At 34.9% G+C, this 15,165-nt stretch overlaps 1 protein-coding gene across 1 annotated transcript; it reads right to left on the bottom strand.

Annotated features, from left to right (window-relative positions):
* Nucleotides 1–210: 210 nt before the first annotated feature.
* LOC150097968 (zinc finger MYM-type protein 1-like) lies at nt 211–13,811 on the bottom strand. Its single transcript, XM_090406647.1, has 2 exons — nt 13,739–13,811; nt 211–1,217 (listed from the first exon to the last, which is right to left on the bottom strand). The coding sequence occupies exons 1-2, from the start codon at nt 13,809–13,811 to the stop codon at nt 211–213; spliced, it is 1,080 nt and encodes a 359-aa protein (XP_090262773.1).
* Between the last annotated feature and the right edge of the window lie 1,354 nt (nt 13,812–15,165).

Raw genomic sequence — 15,165 nt, 5'->3', positions numbered from 1 at the left:
CTTCAAATAACGTAATCAATTTCTCAGCTTCACATATGTCTAAGCCTGGGGTGTGAACTTTTTTGTTAACTAAATTGAATCTCTCTATCTTTCAAAAAAAAACAGTTAAAATCGCGGTTTCAAGTTTCGCCAAAGCATTATATAATTTCTTTGCCTCTCTTCGAAAATCAAGTTTCTCATCTATATTGTCACTAAACATTTTTAATATGTTCATGATATCACCGTAGACAAATCTTGTGTCGAGTCCATCACAATTGAGTAGTACTTTGCATCGTCACTATTTATTTCAGCTATAATTCTTTTTATTACTTGTTTTCCGATAATCTCTATTATTTGTTCATAAACTGTTTTTGATAAGTACGAAGTGAAAGACTTTGGTCGCAGTTCTCGTTGTTGGATATGTTTGCGCATGAATGGATCGAAATCTTCTAGTAATTCCAGAGCCTCCATAAAATTACCATTGTGCGGAGAGCCAAATATTTCTTCGTGAGCTCTGAATGCTAAGCCTCCTACACTTAAATATTTCACAACTGCAATAACACGTTTTAGGACATTGTGGTAATATTCCGTATCTTTTCTTAGTTGCTCCTGCAACTGTGTGTCAATAACAGACTTATTTTCTTTACGTGTTAACCATACAAACAATGATTTCCTATGTTCATTAGAATTTTCGTGACTTTCTAAACATGGTCCTATATGTTTCCAGTCAGAGAATCCGGTTGTGTATTGAGAAGGGATTTCAGAGAAAAGTTTGCACACTAGACAAAAAACACTCCCCATACTGGTAGAATAGCACAAGCAAGACCTTTCCAGTAATTGACCATTTTTAATTTTTTTCTCAAAGAAGAACTTATTTGAAAATGATCTGTTTTGTTCTTTGTAATACCTTGTTGAAACTGGATATATATGTTTTGGATCTTTATTTTGGAAATAAGTCATTTCACGTGAGAAACAGTGATTAATAAAATTATCATTTAGCTGTGTAGGCCACACACCTACGTCAACATATTTAGCAAGCAACGCTGCATTTTTGAAAGCCTCTTCTGCCTCTTTATCACTATCTTCTTGCAAAACAGCAACAAAGACTTCAGAGAGCTGGTCATCGTCTAGGGCTTGTATATTTTTATCTGATACTGAATGTCCGTCAACGTCAACATTTTGTTGTTTTTTCTGTTTCTCTTCGGTTAAGTTATTCTCTCTTTCGCTTATTACTGCACCTATATCGTTTAGATTTTCATTTTTATTTTCCAATACAAAAAAAAAAATTGAAATTTTGGCACATTTACTTCTTTCTTTTTCTCTATTTAATTGTATTTTTCGTTTTTCAGCTCCGCTTTTATATTTTCTACCAGACATTTTTTAGGTATTTATTTAATCTGAAAAGAAATTTAAAAAAAAACTAAAAACATCCACCACGATATAGCTGCAGTAATAAGCGAAAGAGAGAATAACTTAACTGAAGAGAAACAGAAAAAACAACAAAATGTTGACGTTGACGGACATTCAGTATCAGATAAAAATATACAAGACTTAGACGATGACCAGCTCTCTGAAGTCTCTGTTGCTGTTTTTCAAGAAGATAGTGATAAAGAGGCAGAAGAAAAAAAAAAATTAGCTAACGCCTTTTTATTCCCGTATACGGGAGTAGGCGACGCCATTTAGCCCTATCTAACTTTTGGAGACTGAGTGGGCAGTTCAATCTCCACTGGTACCCAATCAGAGACAGATGGCCCAAAGCTATCAATAATTAAGCGGTACGCAGTGAAGAGAGACGGCTCAAATGTGCCGCCATCTCGTGATCCTAACTCTAACACAATATATTTAATGTCTGGAATAATGTGGGTTCTACGGTCGATTTTCTTGAGTTTACAGGACGAAAAACCCGAGTTTCCGGGAGGAAAAACCTGCTTGCCCGTGCCAGAGATCGACTAACTCGGGAACCGGTCGAAAAAAGGCTTAGAAAAATTTCCTCTAGTCGCCGACTAGACTCGAAACCAAGTCTTCCTTCGTGCCGCCAAGCGCGGTGGTGTGCAAACGCCACATCCACTGAGCTACACAGGCTCTGAAGAGGCTTTCAAAAATGCAGAGTTGCTTGCTAAATATGCTAAATTAAAACATTGATATTTGGTATTTAATTCAAATCCAATAATGTTGCAAATTAATGATTTTATCGTTACCTAGGTACTAAAAAATTTTGTATAATGTATTTTTTTGACCGCAAAGGGGGGGCCCCTTTGATTAAACGGGCCCTGGGCTGAAGCCCATGCCTAAGATCGCCCCTGGAAAGATGGACACCAGTAGACTAATGATTTCAAATAATAACTAAAAGTTAGGCTTAAAACAGCGCCCCCTCTCTTTGAAAAATGAAACGGAGTTTGAGAATTTATTTTATTTATTACTATTTAATTTGTTTTTCACTGATGAAAATCTCAGCACTAAAGCTTGTCGAAGTGTAGCATATTAATACATTGGACTAAGCTTAAATAAGGAAGAGGAAATTGAGTAGCCTTGTTGGTATGACGATGTCCTGTGATTATAAAGATTTTGGTTCAATCCCATCTATGACACGAAGAACATAAGGGCTTTTTAACCTAAGGAGATTAACTGATTTTAAAAAGAGAAGGAAGGATTGTCTTGTTTAGAAATTCGATTTTTTCATTACGCCAGACAGGTATGTCTGCCAGGATATTATGGCTATAGACGAACTCAATTAGCAGCCATCATACTCTGGCCTCAAAAATTAATTAATCCAACCGAGTATTCTTCTAGAGAGCAAACCATGGTCTTCAGATCTTTCAGGTCGCATCTTTTAGGTCACCATATGCTATAGGACAGACAGCTCATATCTTTGAGCTGTTTGTTTTATACCATGTAACTGCCTTCTTTGTTAATCTGCAATCCTGAAGTTGTTCTTAGGTACCTCAGTTGCTGCAATTATCGTATCATTACTTATATAGGATGGGCATAACATTTCCTAACGTTTTATATAAAAATGTATGCATAACAATGTTTTAATTCCCAAAAGAACGAAATGAATCTGTTCAATAATACCCTTCTTTAGCGATAAGATCTCCAATTAAGCAGTAATTAAAAACGAATATCCGCCTGCTTTGAACATTGTGTTTTGTCAGTAACTAATACCGAGGTAACTCGTGGGAAGGGTCGTCGTTGTCCGACTTCTACTGTTCTTCATACGTTAGCTTTTCAAATGAAAGGCACATGTGGGATGCATAATGATTCTATCATTTAATTAGGCTTAGAGCATAAACGATCAACTAAGAACAAAATGGTTAAAATACTTTGTAAACCCCGATTTCGTTATTTAATTCTCCTGCTAGTTAGTGAGCATAACGTGCTAAACTAGAATTCGAAAATTTATTTCATTGCTTTGTATCTCTTTTTTTCTTCAACATTTATTATTATATGACACCTCCAAGGAGTCCAAAGACTCATCGAGGGAGGGCACCTACTCTACAACTCTCCACCACTCAATCCACCAACTACTACTACTTTCATCATCTACACCAACGCCATCTACCACCGTCACTAGTATTTTCACAGACAAGCACAAACATCCATGCCCACAGCTGGATTCTAACCCGCAGCCTTTTGGCTGGAGAGCGGATACGCTAACCACTCGGCCAACCAGGCCGGCAATATTGTATTCCAAGAATTATATAAATACGAAGGCTTTTATTTCGAAAATAAACTATCCAGAGCAAATCCGATAGCTTCACAATAGTTGGATTCCTTCTAATGTTTTACCATTTCCCATTTTAACTCACGTTGAATTCATTTTATCAGAACGTCCTCTATTTTTTTTTTCGAATATCCAGTAAGAGGTATGCTTGCTTGCTTGGTTTTCGTTCAGTTTTTATTGTAACAGCAATAGATGAAGGTTGAATCGCTTGGATTAGTAGTATTACAGTCCCCGATTACAGTCCTTATCAAACCGAATATTTATCACATTAAGCATGGAAGTTTTAAAATGTTGTTAAATGTTAAATAAATTTCTCTATTCATTATGCGTCCAATATCAGGGCGGTAGTCTCGCAAGTCACTTTTTCAAGCCACTTCTGTTGCTTGAAAAAAATTTAAATGATAACTTTCTCTGGATACATATTTTTGTAAATATAATGTTAGTAAACGTAAACTTATGCACTTTGGTGTAATAATTTATTCAATGGCATATTGTACTGGCGTGTTATGATAGAAGCAACATTCCAGACTAAGGGATCTTGGAGTTTAAGTAGATAGCAAACTCAATTTCAGAGCCCATATTGCAAAGATCGCAAATACAACTCATAGAATAATTGGAATGCTTAAACGAACATTGATATGTAAGAATAAAGAAGTTATTTTGAATCATTGAAAAACTTTGCAATGATCTCATCTAGACTATTGTACTCAGATCTGGATCGATGCAGATACAGTGAAGACAAAGGAAAGTGTTAAAGGTGATATTGAAACTGTGCAATACAGCTTAAGAGGAGAGATTGAGAATTTATGGACTGCAGACGCTAGTAGACCGGAGAAAGAGGATTGATATGATAGAAGCCTACACATTTTTGAAAGGTCGTAAAGGATTCCATTATATGGAATTTTTCATTTTAAAAAGTATGCGGAAAATCTGCTTAGTTCAGTTGATTTCGACGGAGCCCTTTGGCTGGAAAGACCTCGGTTCGAATCCTGTCTATGACACGAGGAACGTTTATTAGGACTTTTTAAGTAAAGATGGGTTAGCCGGTCTCATATGGGGGGCGGAGAGATTTTTTTCATCCCTCAAAACAGGAAATATCTGTCCCTTGAACACATATTTACATGAACTACTCGCCTTTAGGGGATTCGGGAGATGAAAAACAAGCCAACTACATTTATTGCTTCTAACCCCTATTCCGAGGACAAATCAGTCTGTCTTGGACAGATGAGAATATGATGGATGGATGGAAGAGGTTAAGAGGGCATCCATGGAAATTGAGAATGAATGCAGTCAAGAAAGGAGTGAGATTTAGATTTTTCTCTCAGAGTGGCGTGTTACTGGAATGAATTTAGTGGTTGTGAGTGTAGATGGTGTGGATGAATTAGGTACATTTCCTCGATGGATCATTGACTCTCTGGAGGACTCTTGTAATAATTGGATTAGAGTATATTGGACTGGAGTTTATGAACTACCAGTATGTACAATTGACTATTCGGTAGATTGAACATAGATTACCAATGCTACTTTTGTTCATACAGGGTGGCCCTTAAGTCATGGAGGAATTTCAAATGTGAATAACTCATAACCAATAAAAAAAATCTCCAGATTCTGTATTTCATTATAACAAAAATAAATGAATAAAAATAATTAATAAATAAAAAAGTTATTAAATGTTTAAATCCCTTCGTGACGTAAGGGTCACCCTGTATGTAATAAGTCCTTTAAGGTTTTCTTCTCAAATATTAATCAGTGATGAGTCTTAAATACTTATAATTAAAAAAAGGCAATGCATCAATCAACTGCTACTCTTAAATAAGATCTAATCTTGTATAATCGGAGGCTATTTAACGAATAGAATATTTCAAAGTTGTATTCAGCGGTGATTTATGAATGACGGACAATGTGTTTGATGTCTATCAGCTAATTGCGCTGTTAAACAGAAGAAGAAGAAATGCAGCGACCCATCAATAAATCAATCATCTAAAACAGGGTTGTCACCGTTGTGCACTAACCTGCCACATTCTCACTTCAAGGCAAAAGACCTATTAGGCAATTTAAAAAAAAGAAAAGATACATTTGTAAATTTGTATATAAGCATATGTATTTATTACACTCTTAATAAACATATGTCAGCATGTCAATCTTTCACGTTCAGAGACTATTTACAGAACATCCTTATCACTCAACATTATCCCTTCCCAAGACAGAATTTATTATCATCATTATTATTATTGTTGGATGGCTCCTCTAGGAGTGCAAGGGAACACTGTATTCCTTACAGTCTACCTTCTCCATTACTTAATCTTCCATCTGCACACCACGCCATCTACCGCCAACTACTAGTATTTTTGTCTTTAATTGTTTATATACTCTAACCCAGCGTTTCCCAAGCCTTTCCTACGACGGAACACTTCACAAATCCTGAAATTTTCACGGAACGCCTTGGTTATTTTGTATTGTATTAATTAATAATTAATTGTTAATTTAGCTGATTTATTACTATTAATTAATAAGTGATCATTAATTAAGAATTAATAATTAAACATCGATTAAACATAAACATCATTAAATTAATTTGTGCTGATTTTCATTGACATATCCCATTCTGATCACCAAAAATTTATAATCTTATTATAAGCACTTACGAGTGAATTTTAGTGGGAAAATTTTCTTTATACTTCCTTGCTGATTGGTCACTAACATTTGCAACACAGATGTTATTTCTTTCAGTTTTGAGAACAGAGGATACGCCGCCCATTGTTATAATCCGCTTGCAGGTAATTTTTATCACCGGTCATAAACGGCGGTATTTCCTTTCCCAAATGTTGAAAGGTTTCGATGTGTGAAAATTAACGATACACAGATGTTAGTTATTAGGCGTTCTGGGTCTGAGCTTTTCGACATATTCACGAATATTATTCTCCTCAGAATATTTGCACTATAAAATATTCATGAAAAATGCCTTAGAAAACTAAAATGATAAATTCCAGGAGAACTTCTTGCAGAACACTTATTCACCTTCCGCGGAACACAGTTTGGGAAATAGTGCTCTAACCGATCTGCCTTTTTATACTGAAATACTGACCATTGAATTATATACGAAAATGGGCTTGAATTTTTCACGTAGGAAAGATGCATTGGATAGCCTTTAACTTATGCACACACACACACACTGTAAAAAAAGCATTTGCATCAGAGTTTTGTTGATCCCCTAAATGGATCAGAAGAAATGTCGATTTATTTAGCCATGCTAATTAATCACTTTGGTAAATATGCTGAGCAAGTTTGACTTTATATCCAAAACGGTTGTAGTGAAAACAAAGAATGAAATTCTGATTGCGGTTAGCCTTTTTAAGAACTTCACTCGAGTGCTACATTTTTTTTTCCAAACCGTTTTGCTTCTCTTCGAAATGTGTGTTTTCTTAACGCTAATAAAAACAGCTGGGAAGTACTCAAATATTTGTACAGACAGAGGTCGTGCATTTAATGTACGCATAAAGTTAATCTGTTAGTCTTGAGTTATTGAGAAATTTATAAGAAAATAAATCCCTGCATTAGCCTGCGTTACATTCCCTGTTCTTGTTAAGAACAGGTTGCCGCCCCATGCAAAAAAAAAAGTAATCCTCTTTTTCACTGTTCTCTTCCTATGAAAGTCTTGGAAATTATAAAAAAAAATGTGAGCTATGATATAACACGTGAAGCCCTTTTTCATATTTCTTCTTTGTTAAATATTATTATTATTCCATCATTTTTCATAAGTTCATCTAGTGTGTAAGAGGAGCGAACTCTCAAAGAATTACCATTTTCTGTTCTGATTACAGTATGACGTGTAAATCAAACGCAACTATCCCCCCACACAAAAATAAAATAAAAAGTGTACGAGGCAAGTTTTAGGTTGGTGTTTTACCGGTAACCCAACACATTACCTGGATAGATAGATAAAGCAAGTTTTATGCATGTTAACAGATAACACTAACTATATTAGTTCTTGAAACAAGGTTACTGTACGCACATAGATTTGAGACCCTTCGATACTTCTATGCATGTCACAAAAAGGAGAATCCATTCCGATAATAGGGTAATCAATCCGTCTTGTGGGATGAGTTGTTTATTATTACACATCGGAAAATGAACTTTTCTTTTATGTATTGTAGTTTTTAAAGTGGTAACTATTTGAGTTGTATAACAGTTGGAAAATTTTACCTATAAAGCACGTGATTTCGTGTTGGTGACCAATTCGTACATCCTTTATTTCTTTTTCCCCTTTGGTATGAATTGACTCTTTTTGGTTAGTTGCCAAACTAGGGTCTCGGTCTGTGGTCAAACAGGAGTTTGACATTTTTAAATCATTATTAACAATCAAATTATAAAATATTCAAGTATGTTGGGTTAATTGTCATTTCATTATATAAGTTTTTCGTAGCAAAATAATTTTTTCTTAAATATAATTTTATAAAACTTTTGTCGTAATTCTAGTAGCTTATTATTGAATTTATTAATGATTACAGTTATGAGTTACAATGAGCTTGCCAAATACATAGTAAGCTGCCCTTTTTTGGTATGTCCCCATACGATTAGGAAAGGAAATGTAGGCTTAAATAGTGAGACTATAACCCTAACTCAGTAACCTTCCATCTGTAAATTTTTCGATCCGTTATAAGAAAAAATGATGATCACAATGCGTATTATTCTTTCCCAATGATGATTTTTCGATGCTGTGCCAAAAGGCTCAGTGTGATCTTTACTGGGTGGTTCAATAGCAGTAGGCACTGATAAAGAATTTTTTTTCTTTATTTTTTTTTTATATTTTGAAATAACGATTTTTTTTTTTATTCCTATCTTCTTCACCAGTCCTATCCATAAGGCTACTACCGTTTCGTCGTGGAGAAGTTTTGTGTTCTATGATCCTGAGAACGAAGGCGAAGATTCTGTCTTACACTCTCGTAGAACTACTCTAGGTCGCAAGGTCAAGGAGAAGGTTTTAGAAATGCAATCCAAGAACACTTGAATTGTTGACGAGGAAAATAAAATGCTTTACATTTTACTGGCCAGCATGACGGGAGAAAGCAGAACGAGGGTTCCCAATTATCTTGGTCTCCATATCCTTCGAATAAAATCTCCGAGCTTAGAAAAAGTTCCCTAAAATATTCGGACTCATTAACTCTATTGGATAATCTTGTTCCGTGAGATTAGCATTCAACGGTCGAACTGGTTCAGATTCTTAAGGTTAATGCAGCTGATCAACCTGAAAGATGAACTGCTTTTGTTTCCTGAACTGAAGAGAGTTAACACGGATCTAACTGCCCTCTCAAAAACTTGCCATGTTAGCGATGGGCAGGCCAAGAGAGAGTAATACATCTTCTTTTGGAAAGGGAGAGCATAAAATGAAGCAAAACGTAGAGTTGGTTTTGCTATTAAATATGAACTTGTCATCCATTTGAAGAAGTCGATTGAATCCAGTTATTAGTATTTATGTCCAACCCTGAATTTTGATGATGATTCAAACGAAAGTTTTTACGAAATATAGGACACCATCTTTCGTAACATCTCAAGACAAGACATAATGATGCTTTTTCTTTGTAACTTCAGTGCCAGAGTTGGATGTAGCTTAATTCTGTCAGAGGACAATTGGGAAAGAAGGTATTCGAAAACCTTCTTGAAGATGTGCTAAACTCGATACTCGATCTTATCATCACCAAATACATTTTTCCGTCAAAAGAACAAATTGAAAACATCGTGGACATATCTTGACTCTGGTCAATAGAATTTTAATGGAATATATCATTATTCTAACTTGCGATTCTAATTACGTCTTTCTCTTAAGAGCTATGATCAATGTTGACGATTATTGGACTGGTATCTTATTCGCTTCGTCAAGGTCATCAAGATTGTATCCAGATGCAAGCCACAGCCTTGCTGTTCTGAAAGATGCTTCAAACGTATACATGTCAAAGAGTAGCTCGAAAGCGAATTACCCACGGAGAATTCCGAGATCGAGCATGTTCTTAACAACTTACCATGGCATAAGAACGGACAGAAGAAAACAATTCATGTATTATAGGTTGAGCACCTTCTCATTTATGGTAATGAGAAGCACACATGCAATTTACGGACAATGCAGATAGGATTAGCCACCCTATCATGAGCTGTAATCAGGTTTTATAAACCCAAGTTACTCGATCTTGACATTCCATTTAGCCGAAAAATTAAGATGGCGGGAATAATTTAGGTATTGAGATAATTATCACTTTTAATTATTGTCATCGTTAGCCGAATCTATACGGAGAGGCTGTTGGTTCGCTCGTGTATGGATATTAGGTATCATCAATAAAATGAAATAAAAACCAGGTTGGAAGTGATTTCATTGCCGCTCTTAATAATTACAATGTTGATTGGAAATTTGGTGACATTTTAAATCATAATTTAATTCTTAAAAAACAAAAAAAAACACCAAATATAGTCTTAGAATCTGCTTTTGGCTTATCTTATGAGAGTACTGAACCTCTCGTGAGTTGGGATTAGTGTACAAAAACAAAACATGAACATTGCAAGACGAGTAGGAGAATTTGTAGATTTTTAAAAGATGATTTTAAGCATCTAATGGGGAATCAGGTTTGTGATTCACCCTAATATCCGGTATCGATTTCTAATACCATTGTTAGCATGGATGTTTGTGATTGCTTTTAGATCTAAGATGAATTTCATCACTCATTGTGAGATTACCGCCCCGCTTATTGGAAGCGTGAAGTGGCTTGACACCATCTTGCGTAAAGAGACCAAACATGGAAAACATGGAAAAACATGTTTGGTCTCTAGAGAAGGGTTTTCGGACTATGTAAAAAAAAAAATTAAATTATGATAAAGATGGAGGGGGCTGGGAATCCTTAGCCAATACACGGTGTTTGAAATTAACCTTTCGCGGGTGGGAGCCGCATTAAAAAAATTAATCTTATTACCAGAAATTTTAATTCACTGAGCTAAAACCATTATGAAAGATAATATCAGAATATCTTGCCTTTCTTTTAGATGGTTATAATATATATGTTAGTTGGCATTTACTTTATAGAGCAGATTTCAAACTTACCAAAAAAAAAAAAAAAATTGCTACCTATATTTTTATCCGACAACAAAGTGGATCACAAGAACCCTTCAACAACTTAGTATTTGCACCCACTTCATCTCTACGAAAAATAGGCTAATAGGCCTAAAGTCTTATCAAGAATGATGACATCATGAGGGTTGATGAATCGTGGGACAAATTGAAATCTGTCTTCATAGAGAAATGTACCAATACCTTATGTCCTAATAGAGCAGTAAAAAAGAAAGATTGGATGACTGATGAAATTCTTTCTCTCATGGATCAACGCAGATCATATAGAAATCATAATCGAACAAAATATACGGAGGTTGAGAAAATTATTAAACACAAGATCAAAAAAGCAAAAGAAATCTGGATGAAAAATGTAAAGAAATAGAAATTCTACAGGAAAAACATGACAATTTTAATCTACACAAAAAGATGAAAGAGACCTCAGGTATACTGTATATAAGAAAAAACAATTCTGTATCCTTCGAAACAAAAAGGGAGAAATTATATCCAAAAAGGATGACAAAATACAAGAATGGGTGAAATATATAGAAGAACTCTTTACTGATGACAGACAGAACCCAGAAAATACTTATGAACATATGTAAGGTCCATGCATTCTAAAATCAGAGGTAGAATGTGCATTGAACTCAGCTAAAAATGGTAAAGCCCTAGGACCAGATAGATTACCGGCAGAAATAGTAAAGTTATTAGAAGGTGACAACATTAACATATTAGTAAAGCTATTTAATAAGATCTACGATAGGCATAATCCCTCAAGACTGGTTACAGTCGACCTTCATCATGCTACCTAAAAAAGTAAATGCGAAAACTTGTAATGACTATAGAATGATCAGCCTAATGAGTCATGTTCTCAAAATGTTTCTGAAAATAATTCAAAAAAGAATATACAGAAAATGTGAAGACACCATCAGTGATACCCAATTCGGCTTTAGAAACGGCTTGGGAACAAGAGAGGCCCTTTTCTGTTCTCAGATCTTATTTCAAAAATGTATTGACCAAAACAAGGTAATATTCATTTGCTTCATCGACTTCGAGAAAGCATTTGACAAAGTCCAACATGCTAAAATGACTGTACTATTAAAAAGAATTGGATTAGATGGTAAAGACATCAGGATCATTGAAAACTTATATTGGAACCAAAAGGCATCTGTTCAAGTTAATGACATTATTACAGACTCCATTAACATCAAACGAGGAGTAAGGCAATGATGTGTGCTGTTACCTCTTCTTTTTAACATCTACTCAGAAGCCATATTTCAAAAAGTCTTGGAAGGAAGAAAGGAAGGGATTAGTGTAAATGGTGAAATCATCAGTAACATCCGATATGCCGATGATACAGCTCTTCTGGCTGGCAATATTCAGGATCTTCAAAATCTTTTGGAGCTAATAAATGCAGAGAGTGAAAAAATGGGATTAAAAATAAATATCACCAAAACTAAATTCATGGTCATAAGTAAGAAACCAATTCTTAATTTAGCACTTTCTTTAAATAGGAAACAAATAGAAAGAGTGGCAAAGTTTAAATATCTCGGATGCTGGTTAAATAAAGATTGCAATCCAGAAATGGAAATAAAAGTTAGAATTGAAATGGCAAGAAAAAATTTTCTCTTGATGAAATCAACACTGTGTAACCGCAGTTTAAACTTAGAGCTTAGAGTACGCATGGTTAAATGCTATGTATGGTCTGTACTGCTGTACAGTGCAGAAACTTGGACCTTGAAGACAACATCAATAAAAGACTTGAAGCCTTTGAGATGTGGTTATACAGACGAATGTTAAAAATCCCATGGACAGCAAAAACGTCCAATCAGGAAGTACTGAAACAAATGGGGAAATCACGTGAACTTTTAGATACCATAAAAAGAAGGAAAACTGCATATCTTGGTCACCTACTTCGTAATGAAAAATATAAGAGACTTCAACTGATTATAAAAGGAAAGATAAATGGAAGAAGAGGACAAGGAAGACGAAGAAAATCTTGGCTGGCAGATATCAGACAGTGGACTGGTATGGACTCTGAGAGACTGCTCAGAATAGCTGAGAATCGCTCAAAATTTGCCAAGGTGGTCGCCGACCTCCGATAGGAAATGGCACTCAAAGAAGAAAGAAGAAGGCCTAAAGTTCGATTAGCAAATAACCAAAATTCTGTGTAAATAAATATGGATTTTACGTTTTTCCTTATAAATGTGGTCGTATTAATCAAACTGGATGAATTGCTTAGCACTATTTATTCTTCAGTAGTAAATGCTATACATCCCCTCATAAAAGCCAATTTGAATTATTATTTTTTTTTTTAAATACACTTTATCAAAACAAATAAGCTCTTTTATATTTCGGGTATTTCACAACATTTTTTCTGAACTTTTAGTTGGAATTAACCGACACATGTCTGTTAATTCTGTGCTGTGTTCGGTCCGGCTTGGTTACTTTCTGGGATGGACAATCTTGCCATCATTATATTAAAAATGTCAACAACTCAGGGTTACGAAGTTGTATGAAGTAAGTGAGTTTGTTTTACTGATCTTTGTAAGTGTGAGTTTCGGCACTAACAAATATTAAAAGGAAGAAGAGGGGAGAAATGTTGTTCATTGTTCACTGAAGAAGAATTAAGAATATGTTTACCCACATTTCGACCCCGAATAAATAACTTAACGAGGAAGTACCAGATGCAAGTGTCACATTAAAATTGCATTACAGTTATTATTAAAAATGGTTTGTTTGCATTATAATACAAGTTTTAAGTGTTTATGTTTAAAACAGTTTAGTTAAATTAAGTTATTTTTCCTTCCTTGTTCTCATTTGGGAGGTTTAATTTATTCGTTATACCTAAAACAATCACTATCATCAGGGTGATATTGCCACTTTCTGCATCAAAATTGCCGACTAAATTTAAAGTGAGCACTCACACTGTAGTCTTTAAGGCATACCTGTATTAAGCTCGGGGCCCCTAGCAGCTTCCAGGTTCGACATCCGCTTGATCCTCATCTGACTATAATCCATTTCGCTGTTTATCGTATCATTCGCTTCCTGTAATTACTACTTTTAGTTAGCATTGCTACTACGAGATGGCAGCACATTCTAGTGTTTTCTTTATTCCGTAAATCATGACTGCCTGATCCCATTAAGTCATACGACACTTATTATTTACATCGGACATTTTCACATAACCTGAACTGTTCCGTTTATACAGACCTAGCGATTTTTTTTTTTTTAAGCAGAAACTATAAATTTTATTTGTTAGCCAACCAAGAGAAAACTTTTAGATGCATTTGGCTTTTTATTAATTCATAGTTTTAAAATCTCTTCATAAAAATATTTTAAGCTAAAAAAAAAAAAAAAAAAAGATGGCAGTTGGCTTTCTTCCAGACTAAGTGCTTTGTAAAACTCTGTTTTAAACCACCGAAGTAAAAGAAAGCAAATACACAACCTTAAACAATAAAAAAAAAAATTTGTCTTATTTTCAACTTTCCTAAGTTGTGTCCAAGCGAGGGCGCGGCTTATTATTCTGTAAACGGCTGTAGTCTTTTGTCAGTTTGTTTGTCTCGTGAGAATTAAAACTCGCATTTAATACGGGAAGGGAAGACTAGACTATTATATCAGTTTAACTTAACACTGCTTGAAAAAATGCTTGTCAAGATTTCTGTTAGGTGTAGGATTGGAATCCAGCTGCATTTCCAACTACGTTGGCCGTTGCGAAACTACTCATTCCTGGAGACGTCGCTTGAACCCTTAAAAATTTAATATAACTGACATTTGACGTATATTTGAATTTAAATGTAACAAGAGATGTGCACTACCTAATATCGTCTATGATATGCCAGGGGTGACTTGTGCCTAGGCACTGCAAAACTGTAGCACCCCCAATTTTTCTCAATATATAAATATATTTATTAATTTATTTATATTTGCTTGTAATATTTAATTTTATCATCAACAATCCTATACAATTCTCTTATTTTGTATAAAAAAATAATAAAAATCCATATTGTAGCACTTAGGAGGGCGAAGGACGCTAGCAGCACTGTGTTTACCACAGTGTCATATTGCTACGCGCGCAAGCATATGCACATTATAGTGAGATGCGAGCTATTAGGGTAATGCGGCACTGTCCGTCGCGCAGTTCCACTGTTGTTTGTATGCAGTTGCGCCAGTAGTAGAGTGTTCGTAGTGTTTATCGTATTTGATAAAAATTCTCTTGACAATTCCTATGACTACATCAGAGCCTGAACGCTGTTTTTCAACATTAAAGAGAATAAAAACATTTCTGAGGAGCACTATGAATCAGGATAAGTTAAATGCACTTGCGATGATTTCAACGGAGAAAAATTCTTCAACAGTCACACAAATATCAAGG

Source organism: Typopeltis vanoorti, chromosome 16, assembly GCF_054136105.1.
Source record: "Typopeltis vanoorti isolate ZY-2024b chromosome 16, IOZ_Tvanoo_1.0, whole genome shotgun sequence".
Taxonomy (NCBI): Eukaryota; Metazoa; Arthropoda; class Arachnida; order Uropygi; family Thelyphonidae; genus Typopeltis; species Typopeltis vanoorti.
The sequence above is the reverse complement of the archived record's forward strand: the minus strand, read 5'-3'. Positions and strand labels throughout refer to the sequence as shown.

What these genes read in the sequence shown, in the direction of transcription:
- LOC150097968 (XM_090406647.1), bottom strand. Translation starts at nt 13,811, where the DNA reads ATGGATTATAGTCAGATGAGGATCAAGCGGATGTCGAACCTGGAAGCT. An exon ending in GGGCCCCGAGCTTAATACAG is followed by an intron (nt 1,218 to 13,738) that starts GTATGCCTTAAA and finishes TAAACGATATAG; the next exon opens with GTGCAGTAATAAGCGAAAGA.